This window comes from Haliaeetus leucocephalus, unplaced genomic scaffold (assembly GCF_000737465.1).
Source record: "Haliaeetus leucocephalus isolate CR32 unplaced genomic scaffold, Haliaeetus_leucocephalus-4.0 Scaffold339, whole genome shotgun sequence".
NCBI classification, from domain to species: Eukaryota; Metazoa; Chordata; class Aves; order Accipitriformes; family Accipitridae; genus Haliaeetus; species Haliaeetus leucocephalus.
In genome coordinates this window covers 20,311,991-20,333,742 of record NW_010972775.1, presented here as the reverse complement: position 1 = coordinate 20,333,742, position 21,752 = coordinate 20,311,991, and the positions used below count along the sequence as shown (strand labels likewise).

At 44.2% G+C, this 21,752-nt stretch overlaps 1 protein-coding gene across 3 annotated transcripts in view; it reads right to left on the bottom strand.

Moving 5' to 3' along the window:
• Positions 1-21,698, bottom strand: part of ALDH1A3 (aldehyde dehydrogenase 1 family, member A3) — a 35,512-nt gene extending 13,814 nt beyond the window's left edge. Inside the window, exons 1-7 of one of the 3 annotated variants that reach the window (XM_010572048.1) lie at positions 21,596-21,698; positions 17,861-17,965; positions 11,673-11,813; positions 9,262-9,391; positions 7,505-7,566; positions 4,644-4,772; positions 2,116-2,229 (exon numbers count right to left, since the gene is read on the bottom strand). In XM_010572048.1, the coding sequence (XP_010570350.1) occupies positions 2,116-2,229; positions 4,644-4,772; positions 7,505-7,566; positions 9,262-9,391; positions 11,673-11,813; positions 17,861-17,965; positions 21,596-21,694 (780 nt within the window). In that variant the 5' untranslated portion in view covers positions 21,695-21,698. The remainder of the gene's footprint in view (positions 1-2,115; positions 2,230-4,643; positions 4,773-7,504; positions 7,567-9,261; positions 9,392-11,672; positions 11,814-17,860; positions 17,966-21,595) is intronic. The other 2 variants (XM_010572049.1, XM_010572050.1) reach the window with 2 other exon arrangements.
• Positions 21,699-21,752: the final 54 nt, after the last annotated feature.

The window sequence follows — 21,752 nt, the reverse complement described above, 5'->3', positions numbered from 1 at the left end:
AGTGTGACCTTATATTTGAATTTCCACAGTTTGTAACTGTTTTTCTTGTGTTTTACCTTTGCACATGGCAATCTTAACTTAATTTCTGCCTAAAAATACCATTGCCTTGGCGTGGAGCTGTGAGCAAGAAAAGCATGGGGCAGCTGGCAGTTATAGATCTGCATTTCTCATGGCTTGCCTTTGTAACTCGATCAAGACTCCTGAACTTAGCAGTACAGATCACCTCTAGTCACTCAGCAGCCTAGTCCTAGAGACAGCAGAAATAAGTGATGCATCATGCTGCAGATACACATAGCTTCACAAGAGGCATTACTACAAGCTAGCTGGCCAAAGAGGAGCAAGTTAGTAAACTAAAGGAAAGGAAGAAATCTAGATGGGAAAACTCGTGGAGTTTAAGATCAGTATTTCCAGGCTGGCACTGAGCCCAAGCTGGGGCTTAAAAACTAAGTCAAAATATATTTTGAATTAGCTTCACTTCCTGGCTCAGAAACAGTAGCATTATGCTGCAAATACTGCAGAGATGCAGCTGAACTCACAGATGGGTGGAGAGGGAAGAAAACACTTCTAAATTACACATGCATTAGCAAAGAATCTGTCTCCCTCGGTGTTTCCTGCACACCCATGGATTAGGAAGACAAGCACAGCACCTATAGGAGTTTTTTGCCTACAGGCTCCAGCAGCTGCGATTTTCCTTCTGCCCCTAATCCACTAGATACTCCTTTTTCATTAAAAACCCAAACAGATCCATGTGGGCTGGATGAGTCTATAAGCTCTATTGTTTTCACACAGCCAGCGTCTCATCTGGGCTAAAAGTTTCTGATCTAGGATCTGGAGAGAAGCATGTAACTGGGTAAACTCCTAGATTAGACCAACTATCAAGAGAGTAAAAGCTAATGGTGAACTTTTACTTTATTGCATTCGTGTTTGTTCCCATGATCCCTATACAGAAACAGAGGCTTAAACACACCTTCTCCTATGGGATAAGCAAAGCAGTTAGCATGTACACAAAGCCACTAGATGGTACTGTTGTTAAATGCAGCAGCTTTTGAGGGTTCAGTGAGTTACCTTTACCGACCAAGAATACCATTCAAGGTAATTGGTCATCATTACACATTTAGATTACACTCTGCAATTTTGAGAATAGACATAGGAATGGATTAATTTGGCAAACGCTCAACAAGAATAATGTTACTCAAAGAAATAAAAGAGACTATATTTGCCTCAATTGCACCCATTGGTGTCAGCATTTCCATTGTTTGGACGCTGCCTCTCTTCAGGGGGTGCATATATATTGCAAGAAAAATCTAGATCAGTGACTGGAAAAACGTTCACATTTCTAAGGAAGCTTTTGTTTGAGAATTTTCAGCAGTGATTACTGGAGACAAATAAGTTTACATGTCAGAGCTGTGCTCAATTCCATGGACTAGGCCAAGCCATGGGCTCCTTTCCCCCATTTAGGTACAGAAGAGGATGGCTGTAGGTGTCTAATAGTGCAGAGGTCTCACTTCCACCCCTCTTGTAAGCAAGGCAGCTGTAGCTATTTACAGGAAAAAACTGAACAGAAGGTGCTTTACTGTGCAGGTCTCAAAAGAAGCTCAAATGTTAATCCTGTCCACGTCAGCAGAGGAAGCCTCGGGCACCAGGCCATGTTTTTATTTAAGTCCTAGTTCCTCAGAAGTTAACTAAAGCTGAGGAAGAATTGTTCAGGGCTCTGACTGACATGTTTACCAGTTGCACACGCTGGCAGGGCAGGACTGGCAGGCAAACTTGCCCAGAAGCTTCATCAGGTCAGTGACACGATGTTAAGTCACTGCCAGCCTCTCCTGTAGACTGTCTTATCTTATGTCAGAGCATCTTTACTTACAGTTCTTACAGAAAAGTGACGTATGGCAAAACCCAGCTTACAGACATGTGAGATTATCACAAGCACAAGGACCTGAATTAGACAAATCCCAAACATTTCTGAGAAATCCTGTCACATGGAATGTAATGGAAAATGGTGCTGGCTATACAGAAATTGCTGACATTTCATTGGTCCAGTCTTATGTGGATGACAGTTTTAGAAGAGAATGCAAAGAGGACCAGCAGGTATTTTATGAGAAATCCATCACCTACCTTTGTTGATCCAGTAAAAGCAATTTTATCAATGCTGTGATGGGTAGAAATAGCAGCTCCAGCTGTGGGGCCATAGCCTGGCACAATGTTCACCACACCTGGAGGGAAACCCACCTAAAACAGAGGTTAAATACAGCTCTGTAGAGAGAGATTTTGAGCACTCTGGAGCTGATCTGCACTCCTGAGAGTGCAGTGCAATTCTCAGGAAGCTTGAATTAGTTGCACTATATTCCTTGCAATTAAGAATTGCAAGTTGCAGACAAGGAGCCCATACCAGATACATCACTGTTTTCCAGACTTTCCAGTAACATGGCTGTATGCTACCAGCTGGAGTAGACGTAGGTGAAACTAACAGCCATGCTTAGGAAATGCCAAGTTTCAGTAAGAATTCTTGGAGGAGTCCCAGTTTCAAGTCAAAAGGGAGTAAGTCTTTTGGCCAAACTTGGCCCCCAGCTACTGCTGTGCAGCTGGAGCCAAGGGGTAACTGAATGAAAGTTTGTTTTGAACAAAGGTTGATATTTGTGGTTCTTCAGGGGCTGGAGGGATTAAGAAGTTGGTAAAACCTCACTAGATGATGGTGCTAATAAAACAGGAATACAAGAGCAGATGGTAACAGATTTACTCCAGTTTCTACCACATTTACAACCCAGATTAGCCAACTAGTAATTTTGCCAAAAGACACAAATGGCAAAACTTTAGGTGAAATTCTAGTGCGAGGAGAAGTGTGGGACTTACTGGTCTGTTTTTACTTCCTGGAACAAGAGTTTCAAGGATTATGCTCTTCTAGGTTAGCCCTCCCCTACTACTGATTGCACAAGGTTGTTTGCCCTGCAATTTCTAACAGTGGAATTGCAGGTTATTAAATGTTCACTTCATTTCTTGTGGCTTTTTAATATAAATTCTCAATAAATGCAGTTGCTCCTTCCTAATATAGAAAAATTGAAGTAATTGCTCATGTACTATCTTGCAAAAAATTATCTTCATAAGATGTTTCTTCCCTATTTTTCTTTTCATAAATTGGAAAGGCAGTCTGAGTTCTTCTATGGATATGACAATGATAAAAGTGAGTTTAACAGAGTTTGCATCTTGGCTAATGAGTTTTCAAGAAAATACTGCATGTCAAACTGTGCAAGTAATGGTGTTTGGAGTCAGCAGCAAAGCCACAAGGAAGCAAAAAATTGGTTCAGGCCATCCTGAGCCAAAAAGTTTTTTCTGTTTTTCAGCAAAAATGGAAGCCAAAATATTTTGGTTGGCCCAAAATTATTTCATTGAACCCAACATATAGCTTTGCTTGTGTGTTAACATCTTCTGCATCCTTTTAAAGATTTTTTAAAAAAAGTTTAACTTATTCTTCTGAAAAACTGCAAAGAATTTAGCTAATTCTGGGTGGAGAAAAGAGCATTTTCAAATAGAATTATTCTGCTCTAGTTACATTTCTGCCTTGAAGGACAATTGTGAGAAACAGGCAGCTTAGAATTTCAGCTCAAAACACTAATTTCACCAGAACTGAATGTTTTTTTTGAGGGCAATGCTATGCCTGTGTTTGGGGAGCTGTATGTCAGAGTGAAAAAAGCAGTGCTGTGGCAGTGCTAACTATAAGTCATGAAAACTGCACCCTATGTTCACTCTTCTTGTGTAACCTTATTAAGTCAATTAACTGCAGGAGATACTTAACTGGTAGTGTTTTTTGCACTGCCTTTCCTGACGGAGGAGGCCTAAGTGTCAATTATTAACATATCCTTCTATTTTCTCCCAGGCTAAGCCAAGAACAGACAAAATCATCATTATCATTAGACTGAGCCTAACAAACAGACTTTTCCAGCTGAGAGGCAAAAGCGTATCTACAACCCTTTTAGTTTTCCTCACAATTATTCACATACATAGATATAGGAAGCTGACGTACTGACCAGTCCTGGAAGGTACTGTGCACCCACCACCACCTCTGTATGATTAATAGATCTGAGGGCACCTGAGATCCTACCTGACAGGCCCTAAACCAACATTTTGAAATCCCAACCTATGACCTTCCCTTTATGTCAGTATCGAGTTGGCTTTAAAGGCCAGACATAGCTGAATTGTTCTACAAACCGCAGAAATTATGAAGAATTGTTTCCCATGGCACTCTGTCTTGCTTGAATTATCCCACTTTAAAATCGTACAAACACAATACTGCCGTCTAATCGCACTCTTTTTTGTCCCATTGTCTAATAAAACTGAGCTGTAGTCTTTCCCTCATTTGGGAGAGGGGAAGACATGGCAGAGGAATAAAACCACCATTTTTTCTCCCTGCAGCTTCCTAAGAAAAGAAAAAAACCTACAGGTTTTGTGATCTTTGCTGCCTCCCAGCCAGCCACTGTCAGGCAAGAAGGCCTTTGCAAGAAAAGACTGAAGACAGAGGTTGTTCTCACTTTCCTCTGTGAGGCTTTAATATCTTTAAAACCTACAAACATACACAGCCAATTCAAAATACAGTCTGACTTACCACCTTAAAAGAACAGTACCTAGACGGGATGTTCAGATTTCCTTACCTCTTTGATCAGCGAGCCGATGTACAGCGATGTGAGAGGAGTTTGTTCAGCTGGCTTAATAACCAAAGTGTTTCCACAGCACAGCGCTGGTGCCATCTTCCAAACCAGCATTAGCAATGGGAAGTTCCACTGCAAGAACACAAGGCTGGTCAGATCAGCCCAGCAGAGTCACCTACTCACTTCCACACAGCATTTTCCCCACCTTCACACAGCTCAGGGAGAAAGAAGCAACTAGGAGGACAGCCACAAAGAGAAGCGTCTGTTTACGATACTGAGTTTGCTTGGACTATGGAGTATAACTTCCTTGATTTCCCCCTGAGATCCAAAATATTGCTGGCAGTCCTCAAGCTAATCCTGTAAGTTGGACAAACCTCTGCATGATGTGACCTCATTCTTTACAGGAGTTTGATCACACTTTGTACAGGATTTTGGCTGTTTACAGAAATTATGTTGGAGGCAGTGTCGTGATGCATCACTTCTGTACAGCATCCTTATGTGGGGGAACTACAGGGTGCAACTGCTCATTGAAAAAAACTCATTTTTCTGTGTTAGGTATTGGCTGAATAGTTATACAATATCATTCAATTCCAGGTTTATAACTAGGAAACCGCAGTGGGTTGTTCAGTCATGGAAATCCAGGGGAGGTCTTATACTCCCTTCAAATTGTAAATTGCTCCTTTCCAATTAGTTTTCTTATTTGGAACTAGGAACCAGTCCACATCGGCTTCCTCTGTGCTAATCTCTTTCTTAGTCATGTGTATTTGTAGATCTTGGAGCCTAAGCAAGAAGTGGAAAATCTAGCTCACACTGAATCTCAGAAAGGTCATTTGGCAGCAGAAAGGATTTCTTCATTAAAAATAATTAATGCTGCTTTAGGGATGATGGAAGCAGGCCAACAGTAAGGGGACTTCTTGTCAAGACTCAAGCCAAGGGCCTTCAGCTATCAACAAAGCAGCCAAATATGTTAGGAATCCACAAATTCACACTTACAAATAAATTAGCAGTGTAGCTTTTAAGAGATGAGTTCTGTTCTAACCCAGCAGCCCTGAGACAGAGCAGAATTTAGTCTAATGTGCTATTCTTCAACTTGCCTCTCCCTCTTTCCCAGACCTGGTTCATTTCAGTGAACTTCTCCAATGGCCACATCCCATGATTTGCCCATTTGTCTTTTTCTCCTAAGCCTTCTTGAAGGCCTGATTTTGCAGCTTGAGCCATCCACACCTACATTACTTTTCTACACTTTCAGAGCATGACGTAACTCCATTAGAAGCCTTCTGTTGCAGAATGGCTGGTGAAAATAACAGTAAAAGACTCCAGGGCTGCCTCATGACATCACCTTGGGATACAGTTCAGTCATGTGCTGCGCTTTCTAAGAACTTCCCTTCCTAAGAACGTTGGTTTAAATATAGTCAAGCCACAGGAAAATGGGAGGGCTGTTAATTGGTCTAGGGAGACATATGCAGAATAGTGACAAAATCTCTTTAAATCAAGTAGGAATACACAAACCCACAGACTGTTGGTATTAGATATCAAACTGGGAAAAAACTGGGGGGGGGGGGTGTGTTCTAAATAAACTGAAGACAGATGTGGTTTTGTTGACCCCAATCATCCTTTTTACAAACACAGTGTTGAACTTGAGTCAAATTTGGTTCTGTACTTTCTATTGTATTTATTGCTGATGTAGGGTCAACCTGAAATACTAGAAGTGCCACTATGTCCCCTTATTGTGGCCTTCCAAAGCATTCTACATGTAGGCTTTTAAAGGGAAAAATTGCTGAGTGCCAAAGGTGGCTGAGTGTGACAGAGCGATACCTTTTAATTGGTGATCAACATGAGAAACCTGATGTTTTGATCTTAAGTCATAAATTCTAGTTGCTCACAAGCAGTCATATTGCTTGGTCAGCCAGAAAAGCTGTGCAGAAGTCATCAAGCCAAACGTCTGATAACTAGTACTGACCATCTCCCACTTTGCCTCACCCTGGCATTGCTAAATAGACCATACCATCTTATCACCAGGGATATAAGCTCAGTCCTGCTGAAGGAAAAAGCAAAATTTCCCCAGGTATCTTTGGGAACTGGTCCAGACCTGGTATTCCCAGGGTCCAGCAAATCCAATACCCCACATGCATTGCTTTCAGTCTCTCATATAACTTTATCCCAAAGGTAAAAATCTTCCATGGACTCTTATTGATCCAAGTACCCAAACAGAGAATCTTGGCACACCACCATTTGCCTCACGGCCTGTAGGATACCATGTTCAAAGCATTTTACAACCAGACAGGAACAAACTGTGTCTCCCATGTAGCTGTAAAGTATTCCTGGTCATCTGTCTAAACAGAGCAAGCAACACACACTAAAACTGGAGATATTCCAAGAACTAGCCACACTGTCCCCTCAGCAGAGAATGAGACCTCAAGGAAAAGAAAACTCTATTCAGTGAGATTTAATCACAGAAAGCTCAGAGAACAGGCAGGCGTTATTAATAATGGATATGATTTAAAACTCAAAACTATGCATCAGCACTAGGCAGCAAAAAGCTAGCACATGTAATGACAAGATGGTCATCCCAGCAGTGCAAGAGTCAGAGAGATCTGACTGGTCTCTGGTGACTGGTGTCAGCCTTAGAGAGGAACAGAGCATCTGATTAGGAGACCCACCCTTCCATTGCAGAGGACTGTGTGTTGCCAAGAGCAATTGGCATGGGGGTAAAACAAGAAACTACATCAGGCAACTGTGATGGGAGTTCCCTGAAGAACAGCTGTACTTAACTAGGAAGCAAATGGCTGCAGTATAAGATGGGAAGTGCACATGTACTTCTTCCAGTTCTCAGAGAGATGCAGGGCACCGTCACTGCTACTTACTGGAGTTATAGCTCCACAGACACCCATTGGTTCATGCCTGGTGAAACAGACAAAGTTCTCATCTGCAAGACAAAACAATAAAAGAAGACAAACCAGTCAAAATCCTTGCTTCTACAGAAACAGTGTAAGCCAACTGCACACTAACAGGTTGGGGACAGAACTAAAACCGTATTAGGCAGAGAACCCTATATCTGTTCATCTTAACACATGCCTCTGGGACACTCCAGGCAGATGATCTGTTTGAGAATAGGTCTTGTGTTAGCTCAAAAGCCAAACTGCTCACGGTCACAGTGGAGCCTTTTAAAACCAGGGGTTCAATTCCTTCTGCAAACTCCCTGTGTTGAGGCTCAGGGGAGGGTAACTCCTTACCACACTGAAGAGCAAGCACAAATTTCATTCAGATTATGTCTCACTGAAAAGAAGAAAAGCACTTGTCTCTCTGAGGGCAAAAGTTTTTAAACCCATTTAGTACAGGAATCATATTCAGTGTAAGAGGAATGGCACTTCCAGTAAGAAATTACAAAAAGATGAAACTCTAGGAGTAAAGTAATACCATTCATCTTAAAATACTGCTATTACTCTGTCAGAGAGAAAGCAGGAAGGACATTTTCCTTACAAATTCATTCTTGCTGAAAACCTAGTTTCATTGGGAAGATCTGACAGAAAACACGAACATTTCTAATTACGGTTTTTAGAAGTGATTTTAAATCAGGACCAATGAGCAGCATCCAGGCAAGCAAAGCTTCACGTTACTCTGAATGAGGGTGACAGATCTCAGTTTATATGACTAATACCACTCCTCTTGCTGACTGCGCAGGCTGAGCTAGTTCAGCCCTTCAGAGCTCTTGTCTGGTGGCTAATTTTTGTCTGCAATGCCTGTCCTTCATACAGCCTCAGTGATCACCCACATGCAGGAACAAAACAGGTTGATTTTGAAAATACAGTGTGGCTCATCGTGCCACATGGACATCCGTTGTCTTAACTTGTCTCCCCAAAACCATATTTGAACTTACATAGCTGAGCCAAAGTGTTCTGTCTGTCCCTGTCACAACAGTACAGTGTGACTACTCTGGCTCTGCAGCTTAGGAAACATTTTGAAAAACCTCTTTCAAGTGTCAGAAAAATTGACAGGGTTGCCCCAAGAGCTCAGTGCTGTGGCTCCTGAGAGGAGTCAACATCTCAGACCTTCTCTTTAATAAAGGTTAAGAAAAAGCACTACATGATCTCTCTGAACATCTGTGAGCCAGCACTGTCAGGGATGTGGGAACATCAGTGAGGTGGGAGACACTGGCAGATTCCACATCAACCCTCTGCCACATCCCTGTGGCATCTAGGACAGCACAAGCGCTGCTGCCTTCATACAATTATCCCTAGAAACCTCTGTCCTTACACTCTCTGACATCTTAATTCATTTCAGTGATACCTAATGAATAAACTCCCCTATAACATGTAGGTTTTTTTCTTTAAGAATTAGTCTGAATTTAAAAGCCAAAAGGTTTCTCTGTTAAAAAAGCAACAAAAGAGCCCATCCATTATTTTCCAGAGATCTATCCAGGCATTCACACTGTTCTCCCATTAGTTTAAATCTTGAAACCCATCTACTTAAAATGCATCCTGAGATAGAAAGGAAATGCAGGCTGTTTTTGCAGGTTTTCAGAAGTTGGCCTTTCCATGCATCTCCCTCCCAGCAGGCCTCCCTTCCACCCCCTCAAGCCTGATTCCATCCCAGCTCTGAAACCGGGTCTGAAGGAACTTACCCACTGGGATAGTTCTGCCCTGAATTTTATCAGCCCATCCAGCGTAATATCGGAGCGTTTTTATACAACCTTCCAGGTCAATGAAATAAGCCTGCAGAAAAGGTTTTCCTGTGTCCATTGTTTCCAGAGTCTGAAAAAACAAATTGCATGCAGTCAGATAAGTCAATGTTTTTTTCTTAAAAAAAGCTTTTGGAGAAACTCCTTTTCAATTTTATTTTGCCTTGTGCTGCAGACATGGGGTTTCCTTCCCTCCCCTTATATTTAAGGAATGAAGTTGCTAATACAAATATGGTAGAAGGGAGACTAGACCCAATAACCCTGATGCATACAGAAGTTGCTTTGTTCAGTGACTGCAATGAAAGCGCATCTTCTGAAAGCCTCCAGAAGGTGGCTGTGGGTAAGATAGAGGGCTGTGGTCTGGGGCATTGGTCAGAAATGATGTGAATGTCATGACTTCACCGTAACTGACCCTCCAACACAGATCTTCTGGATTCCAGATGGTGTCACTGAAATCAGTCAGACACACTTTCCTTTTATTTGGAAATCTATTTTTTCTACTTCACAGCCCTAAAACCAACCTCTGAAAAGCCTCTTTTGTCCACAGGATGATAGAAAACACATTTTTTACGGAGTTCTGGTAAAAAACCTTTGGGCTCAGATCCATGCTGCAACTAAGGCAAGGGAGAAGTTGCTTCACTAAAGCTGCATCGATGCTGAGCAGCTCTAAATGAAGTCCAGTCTCGGCCTGTGTCCTTCTCACTGTTCTGGACATTAGCTCAGTGAATGCTTTGTTCTGTACTCAGGTCATTAAACGGGATATTGGTGCAAATGGCCAGCACATCCATAAAGGAAGTACTATCCCCTGGTAGATTGAAACATCTTTGTTTACGTATGAAGTCATATCCCATCATCTTCCACAGACATTAGGGTCCAAGCAGCACTTGAACAGACATTCTCCTTGGAACAACTAGGATTGTTATCCACTCTGAACGTCTGCTAAAACAACTGATTTTTATAAGTCATTACTTAGCATGCAGCCAAGGCAGCTACGGCTGGTTTTCTGCAGTGAAAATAACAATGCCAAACAAGCCCTCCCAGATCAGAAGGACGGCAGAAAGCTTGAAATGAGTGTCCTGGTTTATGGAAAAAGGAGGGTCCTCTGAAGTCACATCAAAAAATGAGCAGAAAATGAACAGGGTATATTCACACTGACACAGATTTTTCTTTTTTTCCTTTTATTTGCTGGCCAGAACTGCCAGACCTGGATTTTTTTGGTTTTGTCCTGCTGAAACTGGAGGCTGTCATGTGGTTAAGAGACACTGTGTTGGAGAAAGAGACCCACCTCAAAACAGTCATGCAAGTACAGGCTCCTAAGCACATCCCATGTATGTTAAGTCCTACTGACCTCAGTGGGACATCAGCTCAGGAACTTAAAGATATCTAACAGCACTGAATGTCATAAATGCCATTCCCCCAAAGATAAGCAGAGCCAAAGTGCAGCATTGAAGTGGTGAGTGCTCAGGTCCAAGACCTTAGAAATGGAGTGACAGTAGCCCTACACTGAGAGATGCTAGGATCTGTGGGCACAATTTGGAAAGATGTCCAAGGCCCATGGAGTCTAAAGGCTTCTACCAACTGCAGTGCATTTCAGCTTGGGTCCTACTCCCCTTGTTCTGCACCAGAAGGACTCCTTCAGGACAGGATGGGGAATCATTAGCAATAGTTCTTCAGTGCTGAAGTCCAAGTTAACGCAGCTTCATGGCTATAAAGAGATTTTCCTGAGCCAGTAAATTCAGTAGGGAAACAAAGACTTCCCACTTACACACATTTTAAACTTTGGATGACATCCAGCAAGAGAAAGATTCTCTTGCCAGCCCCCCATTTTAGAGGAAGCAATTTGCAAAGAAGTCAAACTGGCCTGCATTTTTTTAATAAAGGACTGAGTCAGTTGTAGTGGTTTGGGTTTGTTTGTTTGTTTTGTTGTTGTTTGTTTTGGGTTTCTTTGTTGTTTGTTTTGGGGTTTTTTGTTTGGGTTTGTTTGGTAGCTTTTTTTTTTTTTAAGATAAGAACTGGGAGACAGCTATGAACATTGATGACTGTTAAATCAAGAATATGTTTGTTGCTTTGAAAATTTAAGTATTTATATCTGTAATCACTTCAACAACCAGCTAAAGTTCTGAAGAGGAAGTCAACTATATAGAAAAACTAACAGCCTTCTTCTAAGACCCCTAACATCATCCTGCAGAATGAGGAAGATAAGCCATGACTCCAGCATGGACTCTTCTGCCCTTCATAAAGGGAGAGAAAAAAACACATTAGGTAGATATGGATGTAGCAAAATCAGAAGGTTGGAGCTGAGTTATCAGCCAGCTGTTGCTGGTTTATCACTGCTCACCGATCAGAGTACTTACCGCCAGGATGACTCTGTCTCGCTCAAGAAGATCAGCCAGCTTGTGCAGGAGTCGTCCCCTGCTTAGGGCATCCATCTGTCTCCATGGAGACCCCCTCTGGAATGCTGCCTTCGCTGCTTCCACCGCATTATCCACATCAGGCTAGAGCAGCCACATACACAAGAAAACCTTAGGTTACAAGGAAGGAACTGGACAATGGCACAGAAACCCCATCAGGCTGCTTCCTAGATGATGCTGTGGTGGCTAAAACAAGCTGTCTGACAAAACCACTTCTATTTTACTCCTGGATTTGAACCCAAGCCTGCAATAAGTTTTGGATTTGGCCTGGGCTCATAAACAACCTTGGGGTCAGAGTACCAACAGGGTCTTTCAAGGGTAGTTTTATGCAACTGGTTTGTTTATACAGTAATCCAGAATCATGTTCCTGCCGATACAGGATGTAAGTGACACTGGAGGAGGATGGAGAAACAAGATCCCAATTCTGTTCCCATTACAGCTTCCCTAAGTGTGACAGGCCATTGGCCTACATGAATCATCTTCCTCTGAACAAGTGTGGGAAGGAAAGTCTTCCATGAGAGAGATCATGGTTTTATCCAGGGGAACAATCACATCTCAGATCCCACCATTCAGTCCCACCAAAACCTATGCCAGTAAGAGTTAACACTCTAAAAAAGCTCCCTTAGATCCTAGATCATACTTCCAGAACACTTTTACCAGATGGGAAGGGTTTTGTTGGTCAGTGCTATGACAAAGGCATTTCACCTACACAGACTTAGTGCCACTCTCCATCTCCCAACTGCTTTACCACACTCTGGACCAAATCTAACCCTGTTTACCCAAGTTACTACTCAGACAGGCAGCAAATTCCCTCTCTCCCCACTGCGCCATCCCCAGAGAAGCTTCATGTATTTTCTCTGGCCACAGTATGCCCTGGACTCCTCCCTTCTTCCCACATACATTGATTAAAAAAAGGTGAAGGTAAGGGCGACCTCCCGACCCAATGAAGTCAATGGGAACACTGCCATCAACATCCGCAAGGCCAAGGCCGTACCCCAAGCATACATAAAGCATACTTCACCCTGACTTTGGACAGAATCCTGCTCTACATAATGTCTGGCACAGCCCATGCCTCACTTCAGCTGATGGAGAACTTGCACCTCACCACAACATGTAGCTGAAGGGGGTGGGAAAGGAGGGAGGGTTTCAGGCCTTGATTGTTCCTCAGAGTGCTTCACCAGTTGCTCTCACTTACGTCTTATCTCAAGCCTTGTCTGGATACAATTACAAAGTAAGCCTCTGCACTGATCCAACAAGGTCTGGTCATTCTCCCCTCATGGGGAAATGTGTGGTGCTCAACCAATTAAAATGTTATGGGGAGACATGTTGCCTTCTTACAGCAAAAGTTCATGGAGAAAACAGCAAGTCATCACCCACTGAAATGGCACCTTACACTAAATTTGGCTTCTTTTCTTTACAAGAAGATTACACAGCTTTAAAACAGTCTGACCTATACTGCCAGGAAAAGAACCCCACCCTTTTGGAAGGGCACTGATGGGGAAACTGTTGGAGGAAACTTGCTGTTACAAGGGGTTAAGAATGGCTCTGGTCAAGCAAGTGTGGTGGCAAGGCAGAGGTAGCAAGCAGCCGCTGTGAACGCGCAGGCATGTCCTGCCTGGGGCCCATCACCCACAGGCAGAACCGGCCTTCAGAATGGTTTGCTTCAGTTGAGTTGATCTGGATTCAAACTGGCACATCACAAAAGCCAGAAGGCATCCCCAGCCACTGCACACTTATGTACTCCTCATCCTGCCTGCTCAAATGAAGTCTCAAGGTGAAAGAAGGCAATATTTTGTGTGACAAAGCAGACAAAGAAACACAAGAGGTGTGTCAGGTTTAAACAAGTCTTCCCTTAGCAGTAATTAGCTTCTGTGACCAGGCTGGGAGCACTGACATGCAGAGCATTAGGTCTGCAGTGGCACAGGCCACAGCGCAGCATGCCCTTGGTATTGGGGGACTTCCCACCATCCTGGCACTCACAGGAACAGGGATGAGATGGCTGTGTGGGCAGAGGACTTCAGTGCATGCCCAGATCTTCCCTATCCTCTAAACATGGGAGCACCTGAGCCCTGCTGCAGCTCCTGCAAATACTAGTTGTCTTCATTCTCATCTCTTTTCTCAGACACGCTGGGTACACACAGCAGCTTGGAGACTGCAGTCACTATCACACAAGCAAAAAGGCCTTCCCAAAACACCCTCAGGGGTAGCACCACCAAGTGAGATCTTGTGAGCCTGTACAGCTTCAATAGGCCTGAGAGACCAGCAAAAACAAGGAAATTCTTCAGGAAGGCTGAAATGCCATTCTTAATCCATCCTGTTATGACTAGGCATTAGGGGAGTCTGAATGGCATGTTCATTGCCAGCATGTTGCAATAGGTAGGCACAATGCGTGACAAAGAGACTCGTAACTGTCAAGGTGCCAGGGACACACTGTGGTATACAAAACCACAAGGAGGAGGAGGAGGTCCGTGCATCCTGGTGCTTAGTTCTGATCTACACAGATTTACAGGGTATTACATAAAGAGCTCCACTAAGAGAATATTAAGATTGCAAAGTCAAGCACTGCAGCGTTGGGAAATGCCTGCAAACCTCCATACCCACCTTGGATGTTTGCATTATGATACAACCCCCAGTTACACAACCGCATACCATTTTCCCCTGAACAAACTCACACCGTTCTTTGTTCTAAGCTACCTCCTCCACATTCCTCCTCTACCTCAAGTCCTGCTCATCACTGCTCCATTTCTATCCTGCCCCTTTTTCCTCTCTCCTGCCTCAGCAGCAGGCTGCAGAGCACAGTGGAGACCATCACCCCACTGGCTCTGTGAGTAGGGAAAACACCTGCAAAAAATTCTTGCTCTGCTTCAGGCTCAGTGTGCACAATACTGCTTCAGTTTGGCCAGTAAGGAGCCAGGGATGGAGCACACCCAGTGGAGACTGTCTTCAATTCAATTACTAACTTCTTCAAAAAGCCTCCACTGTGCACATCTTTGGAAAGGCACTTCTCTGACATAGGGCTTGAGCATGTCACAGTTTCTTGATTAGAAGATGTTCCCTGACCTGCTCCCCTGCAAACCCTCTGCAAACAGTATACACATTGCATTGCTCTAACTTTTGAGCCCGAGTTCAAAACAGCTACAAACAGCATCTTAACAGCCTAAAGTGTCCAAAACCATTATTGAGGGCATTGCAAACCTGCTGTAGGGAATAATATTCCTGCAGCCTCTTACCTCAGCCTGCCACTGCAATCTGAGGGGGGCAGGATGACTGTGAACAGAACCCTCTTACAACCCTTCAAAGATCCACTTGGGAGAGTGAACTGCTTAGAAGTGATCATGACACACACTCCAGAGCATCAAGTCTGCTTGACAGTCACAGCTGTAGACCTGCTGCCCACACTCTGTGGCAGCCAGCTGAGCCAGGCACTCATTTGAGCAAGGAGCACCTTTCCCCCTGCCCTTGATGGATGTTAGCAAGCTGCTAGTAGAAAAAAAGCCTGTCTTCAAGAGTTAGACAGCACCAGAGAAATGGCAATGGCACAAGTATTTTTACCTTCACATTGTACAACCGAGACAGGGTGGAAGTTCTGGGGCTGCACTATTTGCTGGGGGCAGAAGTCTAACAAAGAAAGTTATTCCTTCTCCATTATCAACCTGGCAAACACTTGGACCCTAAGCCATTATCTGGAAGGCAAAAAGCCTCCAAGCATCCAGTGGAAGCATTTGCCATTTTATTTTCAGTGCTTCTTTTTCCACACAAGACTTTCCTTTATCCCCCAACTATGCCATCAAGGGCAATTCTGTCTTAAATTCTGTAACTAAAGAACAAACAACAAAACCTTTGCTCCTAGCCTCATAAAGCATTGGCCAAGTTTCAGCACCAGACTAAATTGTCATCACTGAGATATTGGCTGCCAAATTCCCACCCCTCACGTGTAGACTAAGCAAAACACACTGCACAGCCAGGGAGGGGCAGGTTTCTGTTCAGGGGTAGGGAAGTGGAGTCCCGCTCCCAGCCCGCTGTGAAGGCAGAGCCAACCCTGCCACAGCACAGCTGAAGCCAGAGCCAGTACCAAGAACTGCCACCCCTGCAGTGGTACTGACCAACACAATCAAGTATGATGGCATGTGGGGACAAGATGCTGGAAAGCGCCACCAAACACAACTCACCACTTTCTGTAGTGACTCCAACAGACTGGAGTTACAGACCTAGGAGGGGATGTTCAACCAGGGCAAAGGAAGTCTCAGGGGACTCAGTTTGCCAGAGGACAGTGGGACATGGTCAAGTGTCGCCTGTAGCCAAAAAACTATTTTGGGATGCTTCTTTCCCATGACTCTGCTTTCTAGCTAATCCAGATCCAGGTCTAACCCCACTCAGTCTGTCACAAAAGCCTATTTAGAGAAAAAAATTTTTTTTTTTTTTTTAAAAGTGTGATGTAAAGGGGTGGAAGAAGAGGCTTTCAGCACCCAAGGTGCAGCTAACTTACATTCTTGCCTGCAATTATTCTATGCACCAATGAGTCAGCCAACTATGCTGAATATCCACGGGCAGAGGGCTCCACTGACTGGCCCCAAGGAAAGGTTTACAGTGACTCTCCTGCAAGCTAGAAGCTGAATGTTATCCTTGAATTCAGGCAGAGACAAGTCTCAAGGATGCAAACTGCAAAACTGGCCTTTTAGTTCTGCATAATGAATTTCTTTAACCAAGTCATTAAGAATCAGGCTTGAAATACTCATGTAATGCTCTGTAACTGCTTGAGGAGACACTTCGCTCAGGGAACAACAACAATGTCATGGATTCTGCCTAGCAAAATACAGTTGCATCAGAGTTAGCTTCAACTCCACTGTTTACATGCCACTGCAATTCAAAACAGTTGTGTCCTACCCAGTTAGTATAAAGAAATTACACATAATGTTTGGTTATTTCTCAATGTGTAATTGTGCCACGGATGCACAGATCCCCCACGGCAATAGGTCTCAGAGGCTGCTTTAGTGCCATCCAAAAAGAACAGTCACCTTACACGCTATTTGCATGCAGGCTGGAGGCTTGTATTGCCAAGCAAGTTTGCTCCCATCTCCAGAAGGGTCAGGCTTTATACTCTACACAGTATAATACCAGAAAACACACTGCCCCTGCTCAACTAGTATCACTTCTACTAGGAAAGGATCCCCAAGGCAGCTACCTGGCTGGAAACCAGGCATTGGGCCTCACAAGTGTTGGACAGGCTTAGATACTAAGAAAAAGATACCACAGTACAAACAGAAATGTCCACACTGCCCATCACATACTGCCCACAGCAATGAGCAGCCAAAGCCCTGGTACAGCAGAGAAGCCGTGAATCACCTTCCCATGACACGCTGCAAAAAGCCAGCTCTTGAACCAGCTCTTTCCCATAGATCAGGCCAGTTGGCCCATACGTGATGAGCTGTTTTGGACAAAAAGTGTCACATCTGATTGTTCCTCACCTCAGACTGTTACCAAACCCAGGCAGTTATGTCCCAGGCTAATCTACATCACACCAGGGCCAGGGACTACTAAAGTTCTTGGGAGATACTGGTTTGGTTTAAACTGAGAGTTGCCACATTTGTGCAGGAGGCCAGAACCTGTGATACCAGTTGGTAAAGCAGCACCACATCTCTAGCAGAAAGTGGGCAGTGTTTGCATGACGGAGCTTAAATTCCCCCAAGCACTCAGGTTATTTGTTGATTGTGTTTAAAATAGGGCGAGTTTCAGTTTGATGTCTCCACCAGGTTGCCATGCCGTTTGTGTATAAACCACTCCCAACACAAGGCCCAACTTCTGTCAGGGATGTGCATACACCATCATTGCTATTTCCCCAGACTGGCTGCTTCCTTCCAGTCTATAACACAAGAACGATGCTGAATCTCATTCCTCTGACAGTGTTTGGCAGGGAGTTCCTACCAGGGAAAGTGACTCTGCTGAGTCGGACAGGATTGATCCCACCCACCCTGTGTAATTCTTGAGCAGCACATCCAGTGTCCCAGACCTTCGGCTCACAGTCTGGCCAGATGTATGTTGTCATTAAAAGCCAGCTTTTCCTCTGTGTGCCTCCCTACAAAAGGAAGTCCCTTAAAAACTGTCTTTTGCACTGCCTTTTCAACAACACTTACCTTGTCTCCTTCCTCAATGTCACAAATTTTCTCCAACGTTGAAGGGTTGTAGGTGGGGAACTTCTTTCCACTTGTAGACTCATGCCATTCATTGTTAATAAATATCTGAAGAGAGAACAAGAGGAGTGGGATGGGGAGGAGAAAAAAACTGATGTAGACAATGCAAAAAAACCACAAGTACTCCTCAAAGGTCCCGAGGCTCTTCAATTTCCATTGATGGCAGTCAAGCATGTTCAGTCTCTCTCCCAGGGAGACTGTTTGCGATACAGACAGCATTTATCCAAACTAGAACCTGAGCCAGAGAACAGATGAAAAAGCCTTCGTGCACCCAGTTAGTTTTGAGCAAGAGGAAGACAGAGGATGGGGCCCACACAGTATAACACCATAATTTGGCAATGAGAAACAGACAGTTTTTGAAATACATCTCCATGGGAACAGCAAGCAGACACCAAGAGAAACTTGTATGGTTCAGGCAAAAGGAGCCCCTTGTTACATGCTACAAATGAAATGCCAGCATACAATATTACTTGGTTGTTTGTATCCTGCCCTGGGCTACTTCCACGACTTGCCCCCTGCAGCACTGTCCGGAGGAGGGTAAGTACTGGCTTAGTTCTACCCCACCATGCCTTGTCACGGGCTAGATCAAGCCTCCCACATCACTTGGAGTCGTCTGTGACAAGATTTAAGTGTTTCAAAATATTGCATTTCCAGAGCAAGAACAAACAGTCCCAGTGTTGCGTAACTGAAAATGCATTAAATACTAGAGTGTTGTTATTCACTGTAAACAGAACATGAATACCTATATACAATGAATTGATTCAACATGCATCTTACCCACACTGTGATCTAACTTGGCAGTGTTATATTTTATAAATATACTTCAAGTAAGATTAGATGAAGTAATCTTTATTAGTAGCCTGTTAGCGACTGTAAGCTAGTACTTTTACTTGGAAGTCATCCACATTTACAATCTTGTTTATGAGTCGCTACACACCACCAGGAGATTAATGTTGCATCCCTTACATTCGGAATTCCCACTGCTTTGGGTCATAGTTTTCTTTCCTTGGGCAGCTTTTTTCCTGAAAGCAGTTTCTCCTGACTATTTCTGCAAAAAGCATCTGAGATGTAACCAGCATAGAAGCTGCACTTTTGGACCCACCTGTTTCAGACAGGCAGAGAAAAAGAAAATCTTGGAAAAAAGTTGTCAAGTGAAGTCACAAGAAAAGATAAGTTAGAAATATTAACTAACTTGACACTAATGCTCCCAAACTACCTCTGTTATCCAAGCACTGCATTTTAACATTTACGCATTTTAACTTCAGTTTTCCTTTGTTTCACTAATAAAGAAAGTAATATTATAAATGTGGGCGATACGACAGGAACTGTAAAATTACAACATCAGGTATATCCTCACAAACTAAGGATTGGGGAAGGATACCGTTCTTCCTCCGCATTCAACATTAATTCTATGTGAAAGGGTTGGGATGGGAAAGCGATGTTGCTATAAGAAGTAGTAAAACACAAGAATGACAGGATCAGGCTGTTTTAAATGTAACATATATGCTGGCATCATTCTGGGAATCACACCACATAGCCCTAGTCTTTGGTGCCAGGACTTGAAATCAAACAGAACAGCGTATCAGCCGTTCATGCTTCATACTCAGGATTTGGGACACGGGATTGTGGACAGATCACTTCCATCACACATCCATGACAAGCATTAAGCTGCTCTATAAGTAAGATCTTTGTTGAAAATTTTTCTTCTCCTGCAGCCCCGTAACTGGTAGAACCGAAAATAAAAATCTCCGCTAAGCAGACGAAAGTGTGCCGTCAGCTGTAAACATCTGGTGAAACTCAGAGCTTGTAGAAAACCCCTTGCAGTTTTATGAAAACTGACTGTGGCTCATTATTTTCTCAGATGCACCAGGAGCATCAGATCAAATGTCAAATTCACACTTTTAATTAACATTGGTTTCCACTTTTAAGAGACTACCTCGATACCTTTAGTGCACAGAGTCTCTGGCAAAACTCTAGCGAATAAAAAAACGCGTGTTTTAAAACATACATGGCTGCAGGATCAGATCCCTAAGGAGTATTTTAAAAAGTGTTCACAACAATAAAAATAACAAAACCCAGAACATTTGGATATTTAAGAAGAACTCTAATGGCCGTGTCCATTTTGGATGCAGGAAAGAGCTGTTTGTGCAGCATTACGCCATTCTGCAATCAGCAGCTGCAGATCCAATTTGCTGCTAAATGCAAGTTTATCTTACAAAGAAAAAGTAGATAAATTTGGGATGTTAAAAATTAATCTAGTCCAGTGATTACCACTAATTGCTAATCTGTTTCAGTACTTCAGATGCATAATTCAAGTCAACACCTCACTGGATAAGCTATTGCTGTTTACTCCTTCTCACTGCAAGAGAACAAGCTTCAAGTTTTGCTTTTTCTTTTTTTTTTTTTTAAATACTTAATATAGAAATGTAACAGTAATTAATATACTCATTCAGCCCCTCCAGCTCTTTTAGTCCAGCCACATAGTTCAAATTATGGCAGTCAAGGCTGCCTAGCAGCACAACCAGCCAGGATATTTTCTCCACTGCACAAGACAGCGGGTCAGGCTGTTGTGGAACAAAAAGCGACTCGGCTATTGCAGAGCTACGGCTGTGTTAGGGAGCAGGGATTTCTGCAGCAGTGCTCAGCTCCACACCAATGCCAGCCTCACCTCAGAGACAGAGTAATCAAGCTCAGGAGCCTTCAGTTAAATCCAAAAGGTCAGGAGCAACCCTTTAAAGGTCATTTAAAGGGAAGATCAATGGAGACCAGAGAGATATGGGTTTGTGTGGGCTTGTTGCCCGACTCCTCATCCTGCAGGGAGGCCACGGAGGAGCTCTGTTGGGACGGCGAACCACCAACAAGATGTGTGTGAACACCACTCCTCTTCGGGAGCTGCGGGGTGGCCCCGATCCCATCACAGAGCCCTTTTGCAAGGCCCAGTCCTGCAGGACGTTGGCCCTCCTCCACGCTCCCTGCATTCACCAGGACCCAAACCTGTCCTCTGGCACCAACCCCCCCCTCCCAGCAGCACCCCATCCCACCACAGGGGAGCTTCACACCAGGTCAAGGAAGGATGAATGCAACCCAGGCAAGCAGCTTCTTCGCAGATAAAGCCCTTCTTGCCTCTGCCCGGGCTCACCCCATCCAAATCCAATTTCGCCAAGCGCTAATGTGATGCTAAAAGCATTTACCGGGTGGGTTTGCAAGAGCTGCATGGGGCACTTGGGAAGATGGCCGGCAGGGTGACCGGGAGGGGACAGGCCAGCACAGCACCGCAGCCCTCTCAGGGCAGGCTGGCCGCTGACCGGCCTGCCACACGGCCAGGGAGAGGTGCCCGTGGGCACCTGGGGCAGAGCCACAGGTTTCATGCTGGTTTTTGGTTGTTTTTTTTTCTTTCTAAAAAAATGGTGGTTTCTTGGACTTTAGGGACGGGGGCAACAGCAGCTCCCCTAGAAACGCCATGGTCATCTGCTTGCTCCAGTCACTCAACCACACTCACATCCCCATAAGCCTACCATCTAGGGCGGCAGGAGGAATAAAAAAAAAAGTAAGAAAAACGGCATAGAGGGATAAAATTTTACATTATAAAAATAATACTTCACCACGAGCCTGACTCCACCAAGCGCCGGTGACGCCACGGCGGCGAAGCCCACTGCCCACCTCCCCTCGCCGGCTCACCTTGGTGTACTTCACCTCCAGGCTCCGCAGGGGCCGCGGCAGCGGCGGCACTTTCCTGTCAGGCTGCCCGTTCTCCACCGCGCCGTTGAGGGCGGCCATGGCCCCGCCGTCGAACCCGCGCCGCCCTCTGCCGCTGACAGCCCGCGGCGCCGCCTTA